Source organism: Oryctolagus cuniculus, chromosome 3, assembly GCF_964237555.1.
Source record: "Oryctolagus cuniculus chromosome 3, mOryCun1.1, whole genome shotgun sequence".
Classification (NCBI taxonomy): domain Eukaryota; kingdom Metazoa; phylum Chordata; class Mammalia; order Lagomorpha; family Leporidae; genus Oryctolagus; species Oryctolagus cuniculus.
Genome location: NC_091434.1, coordinates 135,144,740 through 135,171,803, shown reverse-complemented (window position 1 = coordinate 135,171,803; position 27,064 = coordinate 135,144,740). Strand labels below are relative to the sequence as shown.

Sequence of the window (27,064 nt, the reverse complement as noted above, 5' to 3'; positions counted from 1 at the left end):
TGCTTTCCCAGGCCATAGCAGAGAGCTGGATCAGAAGTGGAGCAGCTGGGACTCGAACTGGCGCCCATAGGGGATTCCAGTACTGCAGGCGATGGCTTTACCCTCTATGCCACAATGCTGGCCCCACAGTAAGAATTTTCATAGTGGGCCAGCGCTGCGGCTCACTAGGCTAATCCTCCGCCTTGCGGCGCCGGCACACCGGGTTCTAGTCCCGGTCGGGGCACCGGATTCTGTCCCGGTTGCCCCTCTTCCAGGCCAGCTCTCTGCTGTGGCCAGGGAGTGCAGTGGAGGATGGCCCAAGTGCTTGGGCCCTGCACCCCATGGGAGACCAGGAGAAGTACCTGGCTCCTGCCATCGGATCAGCGTGGTGCACTGGCCGCCGTCCGCAGCGCACAGGTCGCGGCGGCCATTGGAGGGTAAACCAACGGCAAAGGAAGACCTTTCTCTCTGTCTCTCTCTCTCTCACTGTCCACTCTGCCTGTCAAAAAAAAAAAATAAAAAAATTAAAAAAAAGAATTTTCATAGTGATAAGTAGGGTTTCAATTAGGGATTTTGGTTTCTGAGTTAAGAGATGGTACAGTTATTAAGGCCCATTTTCCTTCTATATACATGATTCAAATCAGTGAAGTCATATTTGGATTCAGGTCAGCAATATTTTTTCCACATAATTGCTTCATGTATCCCAAAGTCATATCATATGGAACACATGGGTGTTCTTCAAGTAATTCATGAAAAAATGCATGTGGAAAACCATGTATGCATTTAAATTCCTTTTGCATCAAAAGTAGCTTATCTTTTAATAATACATTTCCATAAACTTTCTGAAGTGTCTTCTTATTTATCCCACATGACAATGTTAAACTCCTTAGGCAGGTGACCAGATATTAGATTTTATGTGCCCATGCTTGTATTTAAATTTCAAAAGAAGTTGACATGCAAATTGGAAATACTGTTTTGTGTCTTTCTTCCCCTGGAAGGAAATGCCCATTTTACATTCTCTGTCTCACTTTGTCCCCCACCTGAATTAGGATTCCACGCAGATATGTGGGCAATGAAGACGCTAGCTTCTACTCACTGGTGATGAATCCTCAGCCTGGGGGAACGGGCCTGGCCTCACATTCTGACCTCTGTGCTCGGCTTTCTGTGGGTATGAGGGCACTTCAAGTCATCAGCAGGCTTTGGAAGAAAGGCAGAATTTCCTCTAAAGTTTAATTGTTAGGGACTTTAGCAAGCATCAGAGGAGGCCTTTGGGATGGCATTCTTTTTCTCTAAGGTGCTCTCCCATACTTTGGCTGCAAGTTGTATCATTTGAGTAGTAGCTGCATGTGTAATTGCTTTTTTCATCATTTCCACCTACACCTTCCATGGTGAGACTGTTTGGACACTCAGTCTTCCCATTCTCATTCTCATGCCTCTTTGCTTATTCCTTTGATGTCCACTTGACCATTTTTCTATGCAGAAATTCCTTCTAAATCTAGTGTTGGTCATTCTTCCCAAATTAACTTCAAAATTAAAAACAAGCCATTCATTGCGTCAACTGGACTATCTTTTTGTCTGAGGCTTTGGTTGGAAGATCTATGTCCCTGGGATGGCTCCTTCTTCCCATCTGTTATTTCCCCAACTGCCTTATTTACAACACAACCTAAAGCCCAGTTGGGTATTTCTGCAGTTAATACAAGTTTCTCACACGCACCCATCCTATTGTTTCTTAATAAATTCTGTAATTATATTCTTAATTATAGATTCAGTGCTGTCTAAATGAGAATGTGATAATTTCACTGAGAAGATGACATGTGGAAGAATAGAGCCCATAAGAATGAACAAATGGCTAATAATAATTTTAGAAAAGATTGTTTTCCCTCTTTTTTAAAATGTGGTACATCTGCAATAAAACCACGGAAGGGAAGAAAGGAAATAGAAAAGTTCATCATAAATTCTGGCTTAATTTTATCTGTTAAGGAATAATTAGTATAGACTAATTTTTTTAAAAAGGTTTTTTATGTATTTGAGAGAGAGAGAGAGAGAGAGAGAGAGAATCTTCTATCCTTCTATCCATTCAACAGTTCACTTTCCTAATGGCGGTAGTGGCCATTGCTGAATAAGGTGGAAGCCAGGAGCTTCAGCCAGGTCTCCCTCATGGGTGCAGGGGCCAAGCACTTGGGCCATCTTCTGCTGCTTTCCCAGGTGCATTAGCAGGGAGCTAGCTCACAAGTGGAACATCTGGGACATGAATGAGTGCTCTATATGAGATGCCAGTGTTGCATGCAGTGGCTTTACAGGCTGCACCACAATGCCGGCTTCCTGTTTTTGCCTTATAAATAAAGAAGTAGGTATAAAGCCCTGAAAAAGAGATGAAATTATTTGTTGAGATTTTTGCGATTCTAGGCACTCAGATGCCACATTTTTACAGTGATTTCAGAAGACTTAAGCGGGTAAGTAAACACATAACTCACCTACCTAGCTCAAAGCAAAGTGTGACAAAACTCTCCAGGATAAGCTTGTTTTCTCTATTACTCGCTGCGTTAAAAGGCCCTCATGGCAGTCCTCATCCTTGCCTGGTAGTTATAAATGATCGTAGGTCAGACACAAATGCAAAAGGATTTGACTGGGCAGTGTGAAGACATCAAATGAGGCATTATTGTACTGGACAGAAATAGAGCAAGAAGTAAGCGGGACTTTATCCCAAAGCTCCAAAGCCTGGGCTCAAACCTTGCTCCCTGCAGGTGTGTGGATTTGGCCCATTGAAGCTGAAATTCAGTTAGCTGTAGGGCAGAACTTGGTAGTGAGTGTATAAAACATCAAGGTTCCTGAAGTAATCCCTGACTTAGTGGAGAAAAGGTTCAGAAGCAATGACCAGATACAATTCAAGCAGTTTGCAGGTGGAAATACTCCACTTTCCAAGAGACAGCATACAAGGACTCATGTAATCAAGTCTTTACTTTCATGTCCCTTTTCGTTAATCGACACATGATTGTACATGACTAATAGATTTTTCTATGTACCAACTAGGATATAAAAGTCACATTTCTCTGAAGAGATTATCTTGTAGTTGAAAAGTGAAGGGAAGGTTTATGTTCATACATTAAGGAAGAAAGATAAGCTAGCTATCAAGGGTTAGATTATGGTGTAAGGACACAAGAGGAAAGTTGTAGTCTTTGGGGATTAGCGTATGTGGGTATAATACCCATCCTAGAATTAGGAACAAAGGTGCTAAAGGCCTCTCTGTCCCCTGAAATTATATCAGTACTTTGCATTTATATTTGCACATTTCTTAGGTACCTTTTCCTAAAAGAAGGCCTATCTTTTTATTTATTTTTTGCTTTGCAAAAATTTTATATATATACATATATATCAATTATATGCATATTGGTTTGAAAATGTATACACTATGGAATATCTAAATTTAATTATCTCACGTATTTTCATTTTGTGGTGAAAATATTTAAATTTTTTTTTTTAGAATTCTACAAGATTGTGACTTATTGTTATTAACTACAATCACCATGTTGTATGATGGGTCTCTTGAACTCATTCCTATTTGGCATCCACAATTTTCTATTTCAGATTCTCAAGGTTATGAATGTTAATAGTGTTAAGAACCAATGACTGTTCTGGAGTCATTATTTTAAATGAAAATTTTAAGATACATTTTTAGGAAAAAGTATTTAAACTCCATGAATGCAGATATATGTTTTCTCAAGCTTTATCTTATATGTCAGGAATCAATTATATGGGTATAGATTAGAATATTAAGCAGAATTCAAAACACAGTTGTAGTAATTAAATGAAATATTCAGTAAACATGAGTTCTGTTTCCAACCACTTTTTTTTTTAGTCTTTTTTTTTTTTTTGGTAGCAATATCCTCAAGTATTTTGTTTTTATTTCTTTCATTTTGGCTGATTCCTCCCTGTACATACTGAAACCATGCTTGTTTGGATTTGACTAACAGTTAATTGACTAACTGAAAAACTGAAAAACCAATTCCTCTGCTTTGTTGGACAACTTGTGCTTAGATCTCTTCTGAAGCCAGACTTACTTCTCTGACTGTGTCTCCTTGTCAGTCCACCTGTTCCTAAGAGAAGGAAAATGAATATTAGTAGTAGTAAAGAGTTGGCAGGGCCTTCTTATTGATTATCTGTTGTCTACCCAAACATTATTCAGCTGGGGAATCAGTTCAAAATGAAAGCCAAGGGCATATTGAAAAAGAAAAATCAGTCATCTTTGATAGCTCATGAAGTATATTTGTGGAAGTTGCAGAGTCATCCTGCTCAAGCTGCCTTTAATGGAGGGGTCAAGGCTATAATTTTAAAGCCTTAAAAAGTTGAATTACTTCTCCTATACCTTTTGCCACAAAGGTCAGCTCCTCCAGTCAGTGTCCATGCTATCATATTACGGAGTTCTGAAAACATTGTGGAGAATGGTGGTAGTAGAAAATTTGGGTTATGTTGTAGCACAGTTGATTTTACTTCACTTTAAATATGGGAGATTTGAACTAGTCATGCGTGGGGAAAGGAATCACTTTCCCAAGAGCAGTGACAATCGAAAGTCAACTGAAAGTTGTCCGGGAATCTGACACGAAGTCCATTAAAACTTGGATAAAAGATGTGCAAATTTACTTTAGTGTACCCCATATCTCACACTTCGAATTGTACCTTCATTTTTAAGGTACAATTGAAAGGCAGAGTTATGGGGTGAGAGTTATGGGGTGAGAGGCAGAGACAGAGAGCTAATGATTCTTCATCTGTTGGTTCACTCCCCAAATGTCTGCAATGGTCAGGGCTGGGCCAGGCTGAAGCCAGGAGCATCATTCAGGTCTCTGATGTTGGTTGCAAGGGACCAAGCACTTGGGCCATCTTTGCTGCCCTCCCAGGCACACTAATAGGAGGCTGGATTGGAAGTGGAGCAGCCAGTACTCAAACCAGCCCCAATATTGCATGCTGACATTATAGGAAGTGATGCAACTTGCTATGCCACAACACCTGCCCCATGCCATCATCATAAATATTAAAAAATTCTGGGAAATAATGGGTCAGCTTGGAAAGACCTTGAGGGGCCGGCAATGTGGCATAGCAGGTAGGGCCTCTGCCTGCAGTGCCGGCATCCAATATGGGTGCTAGTTCAGGTCCCAGCTATTCTATTTCTGATCCAGCTCTCTGCTATGGCCTGGGAAAGCAATGAAGGATGGCCCAAGTGCTTGGGCTCCTGCACCCACGTGGGAGACCCAGAAGAAGCTCCTGGATTCGGATTGGCGCAGCTCCGGCCATTGCAGCCATTTGGGGAGTGAACCAGCGGATGAGGATATCTCTCTCTGCCTCTCCTTCTCTCTCTGTGTAACTCTGACTTTCAAATAAATAAATAAATCTTAAAAAAAGAAAGACCTTGAACTTGGAAACTGATCTTTTTGCTGGCCTGATACCATGGGTTGCCTGAGTAATAGGTTAAGGAAAATTGGAGAGTGACTTGAGAGAAAATTTTATTTGCTGTGACAAAGTTTACTTCAGCAAACACATGGTCCTTCAAAACAAACAAACAAACAAACAAAAAACAGTAGTCCCCAGATCTGGAGGTGGCTAGTGTTCTGCATGAACAAAGCCACTACCATGTCAAGATAAAGCGGAGAAGTTGAAAGATCACCATGAACCTGAGAAATGTAGGTTGCACAGGGGAGAGACAAGAATAACAACCTGGGGCTACAACGAAATGTAAGCAGTTTTATCTATTGTATCGGTGATGGTGATTTCCCCCCAGATGGAAAGGATTTTATTTATACAAATATAAAGGCTAGACAGAGATAATTTACATATATTAAACATGTTATATGGAAGGATATCTCATTATGAACAAAACCAAATCAGATATAGTTCTGAAAATCCCATCAAGAGTCTAGGTTACTCCTTCTTGGAGGATTGGTACTAATCTTTTTACATGATAAAGAGTCTAAATTTTTATGCTATTTGGATTGCTGAGAAGCAAAATAGTGATGAATTCTCATCCTTAGAAACTCTGTTTAGCTGCCTAATATCATGAAAAGTAAATAGATGGTTTACATGATTTGTATAATTCACATTTCACATGACTAGAGAGAGCTACTTGGCAGTGAAGGCTCATAACTTACTATTTTATTCCTTTTAGTATTTTTTGTTCAATTTAATACCATTGGTTGAACTCTTTAATTAACACACAATTATTCTTAGGTGTTTAAATTTAACTGAAAAGTGATCCCTGTTAAATATAAGAGTGGGAATAAGAGAGGGAGGAGATGTACAGTTTGGCACATGCTCAAGCGGACTTACCCTAATGGTAGAGTTAGAAATGTTCCAGGGGATTCCAATTCAATCAAGGTGGCATGTACCAATGCCATCTCACTAGTCCAAGTGATCAGTTTCAGTTCATAAGTGATTATAATGATAGGAATAAGTGTCAAAGGGATCACATAAACAAGACTAGTGTCTGCTAATACTAACTGATAGAATTTTAAAAAGGAGAGAACAATCCAACATGGGAAGCAGGACACACAGCAGATTCACAGAATGGAAGATGTCCTAAATAGCACTCTGGCCTCAGAATCAGCCCTTAAGGCATTTGAATTTGGCTAAGAAGCCCATGGAGTATTTCAGGCATGGAAAGCCAAGACACTCTGGTGAAAAAAAAAATGACCTAAATCAAAGATCTCAGTGAGATCCCAGTGGAAAGAATGGGCCATCAAAGAATGAGGTACCTTTCTCTAAAGGGAGGAGACAACTTCCACTTTGACTATGGCCTTGTCTAAATAAGATCAGAGTTGGCGAACTCAGAAGGCTTCCATAGCCTTGGCAGCTCATGACAAGAGCCTCCGGTGATTACTGACACCATAAACAAGAGTGTCAATTGTTAAGTCAACAACAGGAGTCACTGTGCACTTACTTCCCAAGTAGGATCTCTGTCCTTAGTGTGTTTTACTATGTGAATTAACGGTATAACTAGTACTCAAGAAGTACTTTATACTTTGTGTTTCTGTGTGGGTGCAAACTGTTGAAATCTTTACTCAGTATATACTAAATTGATCTTCCGTATATAAAGATAATTGAAAATGAAACTTGATGTGAATGGGATGGGAGAGGGAGTGGGAGATGGGATGGTTGTGGGTGGGAGGGAGGTTATGGGGGAGAAAGCCGCTATAATCCATAAGTTGTACTTTGGAAATTTATATTTATTAAATAAAAGTTAAAAAAATAAAAAAGATAGCCAGATACAAAAAAAAAATAGTTTATGATTAGATTAAAATGTAGGTGTTCTAGTTGTCAACGTGTAATATGTAGTAATGGAAAATGTCAAATCAACTTTGGGGCAATAGTAAATGAAAAGGAGTAGTAACCTAGAAGCCAGAGTAATAATGGGTGAACTTGTTGTGCAGTACTCTGCAAAAATGGGAGAAATAGCCATGCTAAATATCAGAAATCAGACTTTGTCATCTGAGTTGTAGAGATAGATTTAATACTTGTGCATATATTTTTGGGTATACACTAATCCTTCCCTTATCCATGGAAAATACAATTCAAGACCCCTGGTAGACGCCTGAACCCACAAATTGTACTGAACACTCTATGAGCATTGCAATACTGCAACTGATCTGATAACCAATTTTGATGTCTGCTAACTGACTAATGGGTGAATGAATGGTGTATGCATTGTGGCTGTGCTAGACAAGAGGCTGATTCGTGTTTCAGGTGGGACAAAACAGGACAGCATACGGCATCATCATACTCTTCAGGATAGTGTGCAGCCTAAAACTTAGGAAATATTTATTTCTGGAACTTTCTATGCAGTAATCTTGGACTGCAGTTGACCATGAGCACCTGACACTGTGGAAAGTCAAACCATGGATTATGTGGGTTTACTCTGTTAAAAAAATTCTTCTAAAAGGAGAGTGGACTTTTTTTGCTTTTGGTCATGAAAAGAAGAACCATGAACATGTGCATTCACTATCGAAATGATTTAGTAAAGAAAGAAATGCAGGTGAGAATGTGGTGATAGTATTAAGGACTTGTTTTCTTTCTGTGAGTCATTCATTCTTGCCTCTTGAGATTTAACATTGACAAATAGCTTTACCCCCAAACAAAATGAATTTTTATTGAAGTAGATATTTTTAACAATGTCTCTACATGTTATATATATACATATGTCTATATATTTCATATAAAAATGAATAAATCTGGGTATGATATATAGGATTTTATTTTCAGGTGTGATTAAGTATGAGGAATATGGAGAAAAAGAAATCAAAGAGGGAAGATAAAGAAGAGCTGCATCCTACTGTGTGTTGTGGTTATGGGGTTTAATTTTAGGAGGGCATGGGTTTAGGAATCCATGTTTGAGTTCCTAATCTGCTAATTACGGCTTGTCACTTCTCTCTCTCTGAACCTTTGTTTCCTCTTCTGTGAAATGGGAATGGTGTGTGCATTGTGGTGTAGTGGGTTAAGCCACTCCTTTGGATGCCCATATCCCATATTGGAGTCCCTGGTTTGGAGTCCCAAATCCTCTGCTTATGATCCTGCTATGCGCTAAGGCGGCTGAGAGGTAGCTGATGATGCCCAAGTACTTGGGTTCCTGGCACCCATAGGGGAGACCTAGATGGAGTTCTTTGCTCCTAGCTTCAGCCTGCTCTAGTCTCAGCTGTTGCAGGCATTTCAGGAGTGAACCAGCTGATGACAGAAGATCTTGCTCTCACTCTCTCTGTTTCATCATTGTGCTTTTCAAAATAAATACATAAATCTTTAGAAAATGAGAAATTTTACACGATTTACAGAATTGATAACAATAAATGAATGACAGCATATGTAAAGTACCTTGTGCAGACCTTAGCACATAAAAATGCTTAGTAAGTGACAGATCTTCACCTGTATTGCTTTCATAGTGTGAAAATGACGTGCTTCTCCTAAGTGGATTTTATGGCTCAGTAATTTAGCTGGTTCATGTATTTTCTCTGATCCCTTGGCAAATGCCTCCTTCCAGCTGCAGGATGGTACAGATGGGATTGACCACGGTGTACGTATCCTCCCTGCACAGAAACCTATGCTGTTGAAAGTCGTTAGCTTGATAATATGGAATTAGAATATCTGATATTTATAAAAAAAATTAACAGTTTCTCTTTAGTGTCGCAACTTTTTTTTTGCAGTTTTGGTTTATCATTATTTTTTTAATTATGAGTAGGTGAAGTAGATAGAGCTGATTTCATAAAATTCTGGATCTGGATGATGTCTATGAAGTGGCTGAGCTTATCTGAGAATCTTTCTGCCTGTTACACCAAGGGAATGACATCTTAACTGCATGCTAGGTTCAGGCTACTTGTTTTCCAAAGATAAATTTCCCATCTTATTGAAGATACTTCATTTCTTTCCTACTGTAGAGCATCTAATTAAGTGACCTCTCATTTCAGACAAACTAGATGTCTATATTTAGTAAAAAAATAAAATGTTCCTCTTCAAATTGGCCAGATTTTACACCTGTTACATAGTTTGTTTTAGTGAATTGTAGCCTAAACAACTTAAAAATATGCTTTTAAATATAATTGCAGTGTTGAAATGGTAACCTGAATTAAAGTTATTTAGGCCCAGAAATTGAAAAGAAAAAAAAAACTTCAAAACACTTTGCCTAAAAAAATCTCATATGAACAAATTTGACAGCTGTGTCAATATACAATACTGAGACAATGGTATTTTCAACCCAATTTAAAGAATTTATTAAAAAATATACCTAAGTCTCCATTAAACTTGTTATTTCTAACTGCCATAATATCTGAAGTTAAGACTGTGAATGATGCCAGTAATATAGATTTTTGGGTAAACAAATAATTTAATATACAAAACACATATCATCAAAAATTCTTTCTTATATTTTTTTCTGAGAAAGTGAAACTATTGATGCTGATAGAATATGATAGTCTGACATCTGTGATGAAACAAAGAGTTTCCTCATAATAGAATAAATGGAGTTAGAAAAACTGAGCTTCATGTTTCATTTTAACGATAAATGATGAGATTTTAGAATACATCATTTGGAATTTGTGGCATCTAACAAAGAGGCAGAGGACATACTTCTCACACAGGTCACTCCACACACACACAACAACTGTTTGTAAAGAAAACTCAGTCTAATTACTTGTGAGCCATGAGATCTCTGTCTGGACACTGACAGGAACACCATTTAGAGTGCCTAGAGGATCAGGACTTAGTCTAATCTGTGGCATAGCCCAAAGCACCACACCTGAACTTGGGTTTCAAGTGCATTTTGCTGATACAGTTCCTTTTAGCAAAGGAGCCCAACTCCTAGACTAGCAGGAATATCTGTGCAGAGACCACGGGGCCCTTTTGCTGACAGAATTGAAGCATTTACTGTATTACTAGTGGGCCAATACTACCTCACCAACATTTTTATTTTGGGAATGAATATGATTTGAGACGCTGCAGATTTGAAAACACCGAAAATCAAGGTCAGTTAATTCACAATAGTAAGCAACACCATCTTGCAAACATTTCAGTAACTTTGAGAAAACTCATGGGCAGAGTTGGATTATATTCATGGTTCTTTTGATAGCTCTTCAGTTATTACTGAAACTTGATAAAAATGACAAGACAATCCAGGCAGGACTGCAGTTCATTTAAAAATATGAAGAACATCATGTCAAGTGGTTATTCATGTAGCCATGAATAATTATGCTGTGTAGAAGAAAGTCTTCTTTCCTGACAAATGGCTTGGAGACCATTTCCTTACTAAGTAAATGAAGCAGAAACCAAGGAAGCCCCAGCTGACAGTGATAGAATTGGCCACAAGGTGCCAGGGACAAAACAACAACTGAAGCACACGCAATCAGGGCGAACAAGAGGAGAGAGTATGGCAGGGAGAGAACACTGCTGCAAGAGCCAGCGGGATGGGCTGGATTTAAATAAAGCTCTCCGTCCCGTGTTCCATTTAGATGGTGTGTTAGTACGCCTAAGAAGAAGTGCGTGGTTGACAGTGATTCGGTCACTGCCGTGGTGACAGGGCAAGATGAGGAGCCCGGCATGAGCACTGAGGAAGCGTTTTTGGTGCCTGGGGTTGGAACTCATCACAAAGGAATGAAGACTGATGGTGAGTGTCTCCTGGAGCCTGGTGGTGAGGAAAAGGTAGATGGATGAGGGCAGGATCTCTTTCCTCAAGCAGATTTTAATTAAGTGAAGAAGAAAACCCACATGTAATTAATCAAAGGGCTGCTTTTTCCACACTCACACCCGGAAGTTGAATTGAAGCAGAAAAAAAAGTGTTTGCTTAAATCCTGAAGGGTGTATTTAGAAGTGGGAGTTCTCAGGCAGGAAGACCTGAATTGAATCCAGCTGTGGTGCTCACTAGCTGTGTGACTACAGTCAAGTTACTTCACCACCCTGAGCCTTGGTTTCCCCCCATGTACAGTTAGGAGATCGTTAGTACCTGAGTGAAGTGTTGTCATGAGATGTAAATGAGAAAATGCATAGTGTTTGGAGTACAGGAAAGTCAGTATTACTAAGAAGAGCAAGCCGTCCTCTCTTTTTTTGAGTGTGAGGTGTATTTTTTTTTCAAGCTTTACTTATTCTTCCCACCATACCCACCCTTGCACCCATACTCTCACCCCTCCTCCTCCTCCCTCTCCCCTTCCCAGTTCCATTCTCCATTAAGATTCATTTTCAATTAGCTTTGGACACAGAAGACCAACTCTATACTAAGTAAAGATTTCAACGATTTGCACACACACACATACATATACACATACACAAAAAAGACTGGGAATGAGTATAACATTTAACTCTCATAATACAACTCCTGGAAGACAGAGGTCCTGCATGGGGAGTTAGTGCTCAATGACTCCTGTTGTTAATTTAACAATTAACACTCTTATGTATGATGTCAGTGACCACCCGAGTCTCTTGATATGAGCTGCCTACACTATGGAAGGCTTTTGAATCCACAACCTCCATCAGTATTTAGACAAGGCCATTAGCAAAGTGGAAGTTCTTTCCTCCCTTCAGAGAAAAGAACATATATTTGATGGCCACTTCTTTCTATTGGAATCTCACTCACAGAGTTCTTTCTTGTAGAATATTTTTTGCCAGTGTCTTGGCTTTCCATGCTTGAAATGTTCTCATGGGCTTTTCAGCCAGACCAGGAAGCCTTAAGGGCTGATTCTGAGGTCAGAGTGTTACTTAAAGCTGTCGGGGAACGGGACAGCCTGGCCAGCTGTGCCGCTCCCGACAAGAAGTTTAGTGCTGGGCTTTTTCCACCCTGCCCGTTGCTAATTGCAAGATCCTGTTTTGACTTTAAGCATCCTGTTATTGCATGTTTCCCACACTTAGTTGGTAACATGTTTTCCGTGAATGATATATATATATAAATAAGTGGACGGTGGGCGGGGGGAGTGAATGAACACTGGTAAAAGACGGGGGAATGAATGAACGCTGGTAAAAGACGGAGGAGTGAATGAATGCTGGTAAAAGACGGAGGAGTGAATGAACGCTGGTAAAAGACGGAGGAATGAATGAACGCTAGTAAAAGGCGGAGTAATGAATGAACGCCGGTAACAGGCGGAGTTGTGAATGAACACCGGAAACAGGCGGGAGTTATGAATGAACGCTGGTAACAGGCGGGAGCTATGAATGAATGCGAGTAGTAAGCAGGAGTGGTGAATGAAGGAGTTGTGAATGAATGAGTTGTGAATGAATGCTGGTAACAGGGCGGGCGTTCGCGACATGTAACGCGAGTCTGCTGAAAAATAAAGTGAAAGCTGAAAAGCCGATAAACGCGTCTGGTGTCTCCGAGGTCTCGCCGGCGTTAACCTATCTGGAAGGTGTACGCCTGCAACTGGTGCCGTGACTCGGATCGCTGCGTCGCGGAAAGAAGGTAAGAAAAAAAACGTCTATAGACGAGAGTCTAGGGGAAAAAGCCTAGGAATACCGCGGTACAATGGGGAACACACAGTCCACCACGAAAATGCACCTATTGATTAGCCGCCTTTTAAAGGCAACGGGGACGCCCGTAAAGAGTGTAGCTGTGTGCAATTTTACGAGGATACTATATAAAACTTGTCCTTGGTTTGTTGAAGAAGGAGATTTATCACAGGTTCGGTGGAGACGGGTGGGACGTGAATTGCGAAACGCTGGAGTCGAGGAGGCAGTGATCCGCTTGTGGTATCTGATAGATACTGCTTTACGGTCGGAGGATGACCAGATCTGGGAACTCTTAAATGAAGGCTCCGAACTACTGGAGGAGCTCAGCGAAGACTCCCATGATAGTAGCGAAAAAGGAGATAGTATAGAGAAACAAAGGATGGAAGCAAGCGGAGGAGCCCGACCAAAAGCGAAACATCCGCAGACACTGGGATCGCTTCCACTATACTCGGAGTTGCCCTTAATGCCCTCCGCTCCTCCTTACGAACCACCCCGTCATCCTATGCGCTGTTGCTGTTTTGCCGGCAATGCTTCCAGTGAGATGAGGCCCATAGTTTTAGAGTCTGGGCCGGAGAAACAGACTAGAAGGCAAATGCTTGAAAACGAAAGTGCTCGTAATGACGATGAAGCCGCTTTTTTTATAAATACTGGGGATTCAACTCCCCACCCACCGCGGCGCCTGAAACCAAATTGGGCAGAGTTCTTTAACCCCCATCATCTCCACTCATCATGTTAAAACCTTAAATGACTTACAAAAATTGTGTGGAAATTTAAACTGGATTCGGCCTTATTGTAATATGACTACTGAAGAAATGCACCCTTTGTTCCGACTTCTGGAAGGCGATGCATGCCTAAATTCACCCAGACAACTTATAAAGGAGGCAAAAGCAGTATTAAAAAATTTTGAACAGCGCCTTAAGAGCACCGCTATGCAGCGGTGTGACCCCACTATGCCCTTAAATATTTTGGTGTTCATACAAAGTCATTATCCCTATGCTTTACTCTGGCAAGAAGGACCATTGTTGTTTATATACCCACATAACCATATGCCCAGATCTATTACCTCCTATGCGGAGGCTATGGGAAATTTAGTTTTACAAGCCATCCACCGAGTCGTAGAAATTGCAGGGAGAAGACCACAGTCCTGCATTCTTCCGTTAGAGTCTGTAGTCATTCAGGAGTGGGCTAAGGAAACTTGGCAATGGTCCCACATCACCATCACCCTTGACATAAGTGTAGATAACCATTATCCCAATCATCCCTTTATTAGATTTTGCGACACGGTACCCTTACACTATTTTAAAAGAGTTTATTCTAATCCCATTCCCAAAGCACCCATAGCTTTTACTGATGGAGCAAAAGGAGGTACCGGGGTGGCTATTTTACAAGGTCAGGTGCATCATGCAGTTACTGCATCTCTCTCACCTCAACATGCAGAGCTAGCTGTAGTGGCTAAGTTATTAAATATGGTTGAGGGTCCTCTTAATATCGTTTCTGATAGCTTATATGTTGTTAATGCTGTTAAGAGGCTAGGCTCCCCTTCGTTAATATCCAAAAGTTCTACAGTGTTTCCTTATTTTGAGCTTGTTCAGCACGCTTTATTTAGGAGATCAGATCCCATTTTTATCACCCATATTAGAGCACATACCTCCCTTCCAGGTCCTCTCACCGCGGGAAATGCCCTTGCCGATCAACATTCCCGCTTCCTTTTAGCTTGCACTGCCATGGAACAGGCAACAGAATATCACAAACTTTGGCATGTTAATAGTAAGACCTTAAGTATGAGGTTTAATATCCCTATTCGTAAAGCTAAATCTATTGTCCAAAATTGTGAAAAATGTGTTATTCATTAGCCTGTTACTATGCCCACTGGAGCTAATCCCTGGGGCCTTTATCCATGTCACATTTGGCAAATGGATGTAACGCATATCCCTGCCTTTGGCAAGCTATCCTGTGTCCATGTTATGGTGGATACTTACTCAGGAGTAGTTATGGCTACCGCCGCAGCCAAAGAGTCCACTTCCCATGTAATGCAACATATGTTACAATGTTTTGCTTCTTGGGGAATTCCTAATATAATAAAAACTGATAATGGACCTGCTTATACTTCTAAGGCTTTTGCTGAGTTTTTAGCAACTTTTCATATCTCTCATTTAACCGGCATCCCATATAACCCTACTGGACAAGCCGTTGTGGAACGCACTAATCTGTATCTGAAAAACTTTGTATTAAAACAAAAAGGGGGAATAGGGGCACTATCCCGTTCCCCTAAAGACATTCTCAACCTCGCCTTACTTACCATAAATTTTTTAAATAAAAAAGCTGATGGTCTCACCCCGGCAGAACGTCATGTAATCTTGGAACAGACCCCCAATAGTAATAAACCCCATGAACCGACAGAAGCTCAGCCACACGTTAGAAAAATGATTATGTGGAAAGACCCACAAGATAACAAATGGAAAGGCCCATACCCTTTAATAAGAAGGGTACGAGGCGCTGTTTGTTTTCTCCCACAGGAAGAAAAAAATCCAATCTGGACTCCAGAAAGACAGACAGGAACAATAGAGTGGCAAGATGATCGTGATCCTACTCCTACTAATAATGACGCCACTGTCACCGACGATGGCCAAGCTGGATGAGTATTGGGGTCTCTTGAGAGCCCTACCTCTCCCTCTCCAGTTGTGTATTTGCCTGAGAAGGACTTCTCTATGGCTGTTCAACACAGGAGAGACTTTGGAGTCACCGTGGTCGTTGTTGCAGTAATTGCGGCGTTATCAGCTTGTTAGGCCGCTATTGGCATGGCCGTGAGCCAAACCTCCACACTGTCCATACTTGATAGCATCACAAGATCTACCGCCCAGGCACTTGATGATATACTGCTATTCAGCTGTTGCAAGATTAGGCCTGGTTGGCATACCCTGTGTTATTCGATCTACTGCAGTTTGTGTTACCACCTACCCCTACAACCACTTTTCATTTGCCGCTAATCAGTCCCGTCTTTTGGGTAGCATGTTAATAACAGGATCAATTATTGTTCGGATCTTGCAAGGGCTGTTAATACGCAAATGGTGGTTAAACAAGCCAGCTAACCAGTCCCCATGCAAAATGGACAGATTCAGGTGTGGCTGAATCTGCTGGAATGGTAGTCAAAGACGGGTAAGTTCTGAGAGGTCTTCAAGGCAACCTAAGACAGGGCATGAACGCTCCCTCCACACCTCATGTTCATGTGCCAATGACGGGTAAGCCCGATAGATGCTCTTGGTCACCTAAGACAGGCACAGTACCACTCCATTTTGCAAAGAAATAAGGGGGAGATGTCGGGGAACGGGACAGCCTGGCCAGCTGTGCCGCTCCCGACAAGAAGTTTAGTGCTGGGCTTTTTCCACCCTGCCCGTTGCTAATTGCAAGATCCTGTTTTGACTTTAAGCATCCTGTTATTGCATGTTTCCCACACTTAGTTGGTAACATGTTTTCCGTGAATGATATATATATATAAATAAGTGGACGGTGGGCGGGGGGAGTGAATGAACACTGGTAAAAGACGGGGGAATGAATGAACGCTGGTAAAAGACGGAGGAGTGAATGAATGCTGGTAAAAGACGGAGGAGTGAATGAACGCTGGTAAAAGACGGAGGAATGAATGAACGCTAGTAAAAGGCGGAGTAATGAATGAACGCCGGTAACAGGCGGAGTTGTGAATGAACACCGGAAACAGGCGGGAGTTATGAATGAATGCGAGTAGTAAGCAGGAGTGGTGAATGAAGGAGTTGTGAATGAATGAGTTGTGAATGAATGCCGGTAACAGGGCGGGCGTTCGCGACATGTAACGCGAGTCTGCTGAAAAATAAAGTGAAAGCTGAAAAGCCGATAAACGCGTCTGGTGTCTCCGAGGTCTCGCCGGCGTTAACCTATCCGGAAGGTGTACGCCTGCATAAAGCAATTGTCATTCTATGAGTCTGCTGTGTTTACTGCTTCCCATGTTGGAACATTCTTTCCTTTTATAATTATCCCACATTTGATCCTATTTATATGGTCATTTTAACACTTAATCCTATCTACATGTTCACTTTAACACTTAATATGATAACTTTAACACTTAAGATGGAGCGTCAAGACCAACTTTTCTGTTAGATTCCACGTGTAAGTGATATCACTCAATACTTGCCTTTCTGAGTCTGGTTTATATTTTTTACCCTAACGTATTCTAGTTTCATCCATGTTGTTGCAAGTAGCAACATTGCTATTCTTCCTAAGGCTGAGTAGTATTCTATATACATATTTGACATTTCCTTTATCCATTTTGTTGGCAGTGCACATTAAGTTGCTTTCGTATCTTGGATATTATGAACAGTGCTTCAGTGAACATGGAAGTGGAGATGTTTCTGTGTGAGGCACTGATTTAATTTCCTTGTGATCTATGCCCAGAAGTGGGACTGCTAGATAATCTAGTATTTCCATAAATGTCAGATATTATTAAATCTGATAAAAAGGACAAAAATCCAGCCAGATGAGCAGATAAAGAAAGTGTCATCTATATATGGGTGTATGTGTGTATATTCACATGCATAGTGGGATGTTATTCAGTCTTAAGAAATAAATTTTGCAATTTATGACAGTGTGGATGTGCCTAGAGGACATTGCGTTAAGTGAAATAAGCCAGACTCAGAATGATAAATACTGAGTGGTTTCACATATAGGGGAATGTAGCAGTAAAGCAAATCCCATAGAAACAGACAACTGAGTGGTGGTTGCCAGAGTTTGGGGCATTCACAGAGGGGCGGGGATGAGAGGATGTTGTTGAAAGTGTATACATTTTCATTTATAAGTAAGTTCTAGAGATCTAAGGTATGACATAGTGACTGTAGTTAATATAATGTATTCTTGAAAGTTCCTTTTAGTTGCTGTTTTTGTTTTTTTTTTTTCCCCAAATGCCTACAATAGCCAGGGCTGGATCAAGCTGAAATCTGGAACCTGGTACTGAACCTGGGTCTACCGTGTGGCTGGCAGGGACTCAATTATTTGAGCCACTACCTGCTGCCTCCCAGGATGCTGGTTAGTTAGTGTGAGGCTGGAATTGAAAGTGGAGCCAAGACTCAAAACCAGGTACTCTAATATGGTGTACAAGTGACCCATGTGGTGATTTTAATCACTGTGTTAACTCCCGCCCCTTGAAATTTTCTGAGTGTAGATTTTAAGTGTTCTCATATACAGAAATGGAACATTTGTCAATCATATCTCAGTACAGCTGGGAAAAATACAATTCAGAAAATACAATTCAGAAACCTGAAGATAACCCTGCCGTTCGACCCAGCCATCCCACTCCTTGGAATTTACCCAAAGGAATTTAAATTGGCAAACAAAAAAGTGGTCTGCAGCCTAATGTTTATTGCAGCTCAATTCACAATAGCTAAGACCTGGAACCAACCTAAATGCCCATCAACGGTAGACTGGATAAAGAAATTATGGGATATGTACTCTTTAGAATACTATACCGCAGTAAGAAACAACGAAATCCAGTCATTTGCAACAAAATGGAGGAATCTGGAACACATCATGCTGAGTGAAATAAGCCAGTCCCAAAGGGACAAATACCATATGTTCTCCCTGATCGGTGACAACTGACTGAACACCAAAAAGGAAACCTGTTGAAGTGAAATGGACACTATGGGAAACGGTGACTTGATCAGCATAGCCCTGACTGCTAATGGACAACTTAATACATTATCCCTCTTAGTAGTTTTTTTGTCTGTTCTACTTAATATGACTGGTTTAATTCTGTAATTAATACACAGTCATTCTTAAGTGTTGAAAATTAACTGAAATGTGATCCCTGTTAAACATAAGAGTGGGAATAAGAGAAGGAAGAGATGTATAATTTGGGACATGCTCAAGCTGACTTGCCCCAAATGGTAGAGTTAGAAACATACCAGGGGATTCCAATTCAATCCCATCAAGGTGGCATGTACCAATGCCATCTCACTATTCCAAGTGATCAATTTCAGTTCACAATTGATCATAATGAAAGGACTAAGAGTCAAAGGGAGCACATAAACAAGTCTAGTACCTGCTAACACTAACCGATAGAATAAATAAAGGGGAGAGTGATCCAACATGGAAAGTGAGATACTCAGCAGACTCATAGAATGGCAGATGTCCTAAATAGCACTCTGGCCTCAGAATCAGCCCTAAAGGCATTCCGATCTGGCTGAAAAGCCCATGAGAGTATTTCAGGCATGGAAAGCCAAGACACTCTGGCAAAAGATCTCTGTGAGTGAGATCCCAGTGGAAAGAACAGGTCTTCAAAGAAGGAGGTACCTTTCTCTGAAGGGAGGAGAGAACCTCCACTTTGACTATGACCTTGTCTAAACAAGATAAGAGTCGGAGAACTCAGAGGGCTTCCATAGCCTTGGAAACTCATGACTGGTGCATAGGGAGATTACTGATGCCATAGACAGGAGTGTCAATTTGTAAAGTCAACAACAGGAGTCACTGTGCACTTACTCCTCATGTAGGATCTCTGTCCTTAATGTGCTGTGCATTGAGATTTAATGTTATAACGAGTACTCAAACAATATATTTCACTTTGTGTTTCTATGGGGGTGCAAACTGTTAAAATCTTTACTTAATGCATACTAAACTGATCTTATGTAAAAAAAAAAAAAAGAAATTATCAATTCCCAACTTGACTCTCACTGGGATTAAACATGACAATAGGTCTGATCTGATTTCATCATCATTTAAAAAAATCATCTATTATTTTTCACTTTATGTTTCTGTGTGGGAGAAAACTGTTGAAATCCTTACTTAATGTATACTAAGCTGATCTTCTGTATATTAAGATAATCGAAAATGAATCTTGATGTGAATGGAAGGGGAGAGGGAGTGGGAAAGGGGAGGGTTGTGGGTGGGAGGGGCGGTATGGGGGGAAGCCATTGTAATCCATAAGTTGTACTTTGGAAATTTATATTCATTAAATAAAAGTTAAAAAAAAGCAAAATACAATTCCCTCCCCACCCCTATAAAAAAGAGAAAAGAAAAAGGATAGCTTGCTCTTTTTACTAATATTTCTTGACTGTTTTCTGTACACTAGACACTCCTCATTTTGTCCTTTACATCTCATGACAACGCCTCACTGCAGGTCCTAATGATCTCCTAATCTCATATGGAGGAACCAAGGCTCAGGGTGGTTAAATGACTTGACTGCAGTCACATAGCTTGTGAGCGCCACGGATGGATTCAAGCTAGGTCTTCCTGCCTACAAACTGCCACCTCTAAATATATTTTTCATTATTTAGGCAAACTCTTTTTCTGCTTCAACTCAACTTTTGGGTGTGAGTGTGAAAAAAGCAGCTCTTTGATTTATTATGTATTGGTTTTCTTCTCCTTGAGAAAAGGGACCCTGCCCTCATTTATATAAAACAGAGAATCTTTGTTGCTACACTAGAAGCCCTTCCTATTTTTTTTATTTATAAAAGGTTTTTCTAGCCATGTGTTTTTGCTAAATATTAATCTAGGTGGCATTTTACAGTCTAAGTAAAAATGAATCACCCTGCCATGATGGGTATTGGAGGAAGCTGGGGTTAGTCTGCATATTCATGCTGATTGAATTTTTCTGTGCTTTTCACATTGGCATTGGGTTTAGAGGACATTGAATGACCTTGGGTGACATTTCTTATTTTAGATTCTGGGTATGGGCAGGATCACAGAGGTACTTCGACTCAATATCTGTATGTCATTATATAAATTAAATGCTACCAAGAAAATAGAGCCCATTTTGCTTTACTCAGAAAGAGCCTATATAGAATTTGTCAAGTGCTTTCTACATAAATAACCCAGATAAGTTAGTCACAAAAGACTTTCAGATACTTAAAAGAATTACTGTGCACCCATACTATGGCAACTATTCCATAAATGTGGTGAAATATACTCACAGATCTAATGCTCTCCAGACCAGTGTCAAAGTCAAAACCCCATTTTGCAAAGGATATAAATCTCTGAATTTGAAATCGCTTTTGAAAATGTTTGGAGTTTTAATTTCATACTTGCCTAATTTTAATGTGGGTCAAGAAAATAGAATGCCAAATGCAACTGGTAGATGGATTAACTGGACAGTGTTTGTAGAAGAGCAAAAAAATAAAGAAGAGTGATAAAATTAACAATGTAAACATTGTATTTTGAACTTATCTATGTAGAAAAAATAATTATTTTAAGCAAGACTGCATTATCTTGTGGTCCAGGGCTATGTTGTTCATTGAAACTCATTTTCTTTATTAATTACTCATCTTCACTTCATCTTTGCTTTACTTGTCATTGCTTTTTTTTTTTCTTGTCAAGATCACACAGACTTTAACAGCACCCTCCTTTCTTCTTCAAGGTTCATTGTCTTTTGTTTTAGCAGAGGAATTACTGGCAAAGATTGCCTTCATTTGTGGTTCATCCTTTCTGTTCCTTAAATTACATTCTCCTTTCTCTGTCCTATAGAAATCTCCTAAGAGTTTGAAGCTAATTTATAGTGATACTTTCACTGCCTCCAATTATTAAAGAGTGATAGGTGATGATGATGAGTATACTCTACAACACAGCAAGGCTGTTGAAGTCAGTGCCCTCTTATTTCCTGTTTATCTTCAATTTAATAAAGTTGATTGACTTATGAAATTTGCTTGGTAGGAAAAGTGTTTTCCAAGTAAATTAATTGCTCAATTATTTTACTATAATTTGCCTACTCAATTCTTGCTGTGGATTTCAAGGTGATCCTGCTTTTAGTAACAGATGGTTGATCAGCGATTATATATATTTATGCTTACAACATAGTACTGACACTTTTAGAATATGGTAACTCTCAAATTGAGAATTAAGGTAAGAATTACCAAGCTCTCCTCATATGTGGAAAATGCAGGGAAACTATTGATTTCATGAGAAAGTAGAGCTGCACATTACTGCTCTGCTTTCTACTAGAGGAGAGACATTTTCCCTACCGGAGTGCGCATCTACAGTGGGACTACGGGGACAAATCTCATTTCCACTGCACAGGTACCATGGCTGTTTATTAAGGTCAGCCCTGGTAGTGGTCGAACATGGGTGTCACATGCTCTGCCTCGCTCCTTAAATCCTTCCCCAGATCGAATTTCAGGCTATGATCTGGAAATATTGATAACATCAGCTACAGAAGGACTGTATTAAGATTCTTGCCATGGCTGTGTTGGCCTTCTGTATACCCTAGGCTCCCAAGAATGAGAACTAAGTTCAGAAGAGTGATTCTTTGTACTTTGATGCCCCAATAGCTGCCTCTATTTCTAGATTTCAAATCCTACAATTCCTATACTTCCAAAGAACAAATTTTTCCTAATGAGTAAACTAACTATGTTCCCAAGTAATTTTGGGTCCTGCTTCCTGGGGCTATTTATTTATTTATTGACAGACAGAGTTAGACAGTGAGAGAGAGACAGAGAGAAAGGTCTTCCTTTCTCCGTTGGTTCACCCCACAAATGGCGCTGCAGCTGGCGTGCTGTGCCAATCCGAAACCAGGAGCCAGGTGCTTCCTCTTAGTCTCCCATGTGGGTACAGGGCCGAAGGACCTGGGCCATCCTCTACTGCACTCCCGGGCCACAGCAGAGAGCTGGACTGGAAGAGGAGCAACCGGGACAGAACTGGCGCCCCAACTGGGACTAGAACCCGGTGTGCCGGCGCCGCAGGCAGAGAATTAGCCTAGTGAGCCATGGCGCCAGCCTCCTGGGGCTGTTTAATTGCTGTCATGAAACCTGTAAACCAGGTCCATGTTTCTCCTTCTGTGGGGACAATTTATCTCCCAAAAGCAGTTGCTGGGGCTTGTTTTCTGATACAGTTGGTCCAGCTGTGACCTGTGACGCTAGCATCCCATATGGGCGTTGGTTCAAGTTCATGGCTGTTCCACTTCTGATCCAGCTCCCTATGAATGCACCTGGGAAAGCCCTGGAAGATGGCCCTGGTGCTTAGGCCTCTGCCACCAATGTGGGAGACCTGGAAGAACCTCCTGGCTCCATGCTATGGCTTGTCCCAGGCCCGGTCATTGTGGCCATTTGGGGAGTAAACTGCAGATGGAAGATTCTCATTCTCTCTCTCCACCTCCTCCCCACCGCCATCTCTCCTGTCTCTGCCTTACAACCAGTACTACTAATTGTCCCATGTATCTTCATTTTGCCCACCATTTATACCTAATCCCTAATGTGGGGTTCTATTATGTATGGTTGGCTCCTCCCTCTGTATGGACAGATGTTACCTTGTTTATTATTTTGTGGTACCCCTGATGGTTTTCTTCCTTTCCTCCTCAAATACTAGACATCTCCCTGTGTTCTTGGTGCTGCTTCTCTTATAAAAGATTTCCCTATAAAGCATTTGGTGATAAGACAGCTTAGGGGAACTCTGTCAAGACCACATTTGTTGTTGTGTGTTATGTTTTATTAGCTAATCAATGTGCTTACTCAATATGAGGTCTCCATTATTTCTCTTTTTGGTCCAAGCAGTAGCCATCAATTTTCTGAAAAGATTAATTTTGGAAGACAAGAGGAGCTAACTCAGTTTGGTTGACAGTGGCTGAAAAGACGGTATGAAGGTAACTCAAAAAGCTTGTGAAAATGGAATTTACAGTTACGTTTATTTTGGTGGCAAAATTTATAAAATCTATGCATAGGAAGGTGCTTTAAAAAGTTCATGGAAATGCAAATTATGCCAAAAATATGCATGGAATTCAACATTTTTTGTACCAATATAAGCTTCTCTATCAACTCTGTTTCTCTAAAAACTTTTAAAGTGCCTTTGTATAATTACTTGTTTTTTTTTTTTTTTTTGACAGGCAGAGTGGGCAGAGTGGACAGTGAGAGAGAGAGACAGAGAGAAAGGTCTTCCTTTTGCCGTTGGTTCACCCTCCAATGGCCGCCGCGGCTGGCGCGCTGCGGCCGGCGCACCGCGCTGATCCGAAGGCAGGAGCCAGGTACTTATCCTGGTCTCCCATGGGGTGCAGGGCCCAAGCACTTGGGCCATCCTCCACTGCACTCCCTGGCCACAGCAGAGAGCTGGCCTGGAAGAGTGGCAACCGGGACAGAATCCGGTGCCCTGACCAGGACTAGAACCCGGTGTGCCGGCGCCGCAAGGCGGAGGATTAGCCTAGTGAGCCGCGGCGCTGGCCTATAATTACTTCTAATAACAGAATTTGAAATTCAGTACTAAAAATAGTTTACTTCACTTAACATGTAAAAAAAAAAGATAGTGATTTGCTGGGAGAATGATGTTTACTAGTCATTTCTACTACCTAATCACCAAGACAGATACACATACACACCTTGTTACAGATAAGAAGTTCTGTTATGGTAAATCCTTGAGTGCTTTTTTGGCTACTAAGATGTTGGTACATGGTTAATAGTGTGGATACAGAGAATAGTGATCTAGTTTCAGAAATTAGGTTTGACACCTCCCTCTGCTACTTATTAATAGTGCAATGTTGGGCAAATCATGAAGTGTTCCTAAGCTACAATTTTTCCATCTGAAATAGGGGCCACATGTATTTTACCTGTATTGTAAGAATATCTTTCCTTTTACATGAAACTTTCCTTTCTTGCAACTTAAGGCATTCATGATTTTTTTTGAGATATTTGACTGCTAAAATGATGCACATTCAATGTTTGCAAATTGCCATTACTTGGGCCTGGTGAAGGCATGGCATCCCTTAATTAGCTGAAAAGTAGGTTGATTTGCCTTGGAGGTTATGAAACATTATCTATAAGGGCCTGAGGGTTTTGCCTAATTACTAACGTCAGTAATGGGTATTATAGGTTTAACAAATGTCCAAGGTTTGTAAAGTTCCTGGCATCACTTTGAGGTCTTTAAGACAAGTTTTAAATCCACATTGCCTTCTTTCTAACATCATTGCTCCTGTCCTGGGATGCAACGCCTTTTCCAGTAGCCCATTCTCCAGCTTGATCCCACCCATAACTTTTCATAAAGTTACTCCCATTCAACTGACATTCTCAAGATTTAATATACTGGTGAAAGATAAAAATTATGAACAACACAGCCTTTGACATCAAGGGGCTCAGAGTACAGTGGAAATGACTGACAGATTAACTATAAAAAGTCAGTGTGGCAAGTTCTAAGGAGAGGGATGTATATAAGATTTTATTTATTCCAGGGAAGATGACAACTAACATAGATATAATAAAGCACAGGGTATAGTGGAACAATAGGTGACACTGGAAGGGAGTCTTAGGAAATGAATAACTCTTATTGAGGGCGGAAGAAAGAGGGCATTCTGTATTTTGAGAAAAGTATTTCCAAGGGGACGGGGGCAACAGAGCACATCTGCTGGGGAAGCAGTACTTGGCAGAATAACTAGCACGGATTTGTGTAGGAATCCGAGGCAAAATGGTAGCCATTCTACAGGGCTTAACTTTTATCCTAAAGGTGATAAAGAAACAATGATTTTGTGTAGGGTAGAAGTGCAATTGAATCTGTGTTGTACAAAGAATAGGCTCTCTCGTAACAGTGTGAAAGATGGTAGTTTGCTAGTGGAGGGAGTTTGTTGATGTCAGCAAAACCATTTGGAGCTACTGCATTAGTGCTGGTAACAGATTTCACAAGCCCAAAGCAAAAAAGTACTGAAAATAGTAGGTTTTCAATAAAACTTCATATTGATTAAATTGCTTCTCACCACCCCCCACCCCGCCCCCAGAGATGCACTGATCCTGAGTGAGGGGATGGGGTTTAGGTTTATTCCACACTTCCACACTTTAATATAAATATATGAATCTAAGAAGAGAGCACGTAAGGATACTGCCACGGCGTTCAGTGCTTTAATAAAGAGGACACTAATCAGTACTGCAGCAAGGTCCACTAGAATGGATACTACAGAATGTGTGTGTGCATGTTTGCAAGTGTGTGTGTTCACACAGATACAAGCAACATGGGGATGGAGGGAGGAGTAGGCAATTGAATTACCTTACTGAGGGAGAATGGAGCTGAGGCAAGTTTATATTAATTATCAAAGTTGATAAAGTAAGAAGGATGACATCAATAGGGCTGACTCATAGTTAAATGAAGGTTTTCATCCATATGACATCTATTGATATCAAATACTGTGCATACAAATGAAGCCAAGTAATGCGCTAACAATATAATTATAATGATTTTAGCTGTGTGAAAGGTATGCACAGTTTCAACCTAACGATGTAAAAATCTACAAGGCATGACACTGCTTGAAACAATCACAGGTGGAATAGCTTGGGTAGCCATTGCACAGGTGGAGGAATATCTAACATTCATTTGTCTTTTCCCAGAAGAATTTATAATTTCTTTGGGCTTAGAGTTGGACTGCTGATAAAGTAGATTTTAAAGAGTTGAAAATTTAGAAAAGAGAGGGCAGAAGGTTGAGAGGTATTCATGTGATTTATAAATGGAGACAAAAGGTAGAGTAGAAATTACAATTTTTGCAAGTTTTAGTACATGATCTAAATAGAGTGGATTTCCATGAACCAGAAGAGGGAAAAAATCAATAGAACAAGAATGTGAAATGTGAGTCAATGCTTACCTTAGCATATGCTGCCTCTGTTACCATGACCCTCTCCTTTTGAATTAGACCAAGAGACAGGGAGTCATCAAAGAACACTGATTTCTCATAGGAAGAAGCTCTGAGGATTAGGAACTACTTACTACTTCATACCCATAGATGGCTGTATATAAGAATTCAATATCCCAAGGCTTTGAAAATGAAGGGAAATTTTAATATCAGCCTAAGGGATCTTTCAGTTAAATTTTGAATTTGAGAATATGCAGAATTCAGTATGCATGGATACAATAAAAGCATGTGTCACTGCATTTTGTATATAATGAAGCAAAAAAAGGAACGATGTTTCCATGGGAGGAAGTCTTCCAATTTAATATTTCATCAAAAATATATTACATTTGCCTGTAGTGCTCATGCATTTATCTTGAAGCCTTGTATTATAGAGTTTTTTTTTTCTACTCCCTTCTAAAGCATGAGGTTCACTGTAAAGGTTCTAAGGAGCTGAACATTAGCCCTGGAACATTTTCATTGCCAAGGCAAGAATTTCATTCTTTTAAACCCTTGTAACGTATGTAACTAGAACATAATATCTTGAAACTC

The 27,064-nt window shown here is 40.4% G+C and overlaps 1 protein-coding gene across 23 annotated transcripts in view; it reads left to right on the top strand.

Annotated features, from left to right (window-relative positions):
• LOC100346703 (endogenous retrovirus group K member 19 Pol protein) overlaps positions 1–16,805 on the top strand; it is a 313,823-nt gene extending 297,018 nt beyond the window's left edge. For 21 of the 23 annotated variants that reach the window (XR_011387355.1, XM_070071120.1, XM_070071125.1 and 18 more), the window contains 2 exons: positions 10,953–11,107; positions 12,806–16,805. Coding sequence is in view for 21 of the 23 variants with exons in the window: in XM_070071120.1 (XP_069927221.1) it covers positions 13,731–14,786 (1,056 nt within the window). In the remaining 2 variants the exon portion in view is untranslated. Of the gene's footprint in view, positions 1–10,952 lie in introns of all 23 variants that reach the window. The other 2 variants (XM_070071131.1, XR_011387357.1) reach the window with 2 other exon arrangements.
• The last annotated feature ends 10,259 nt before the right edge of the window (positions 16,806–27,064 follow it).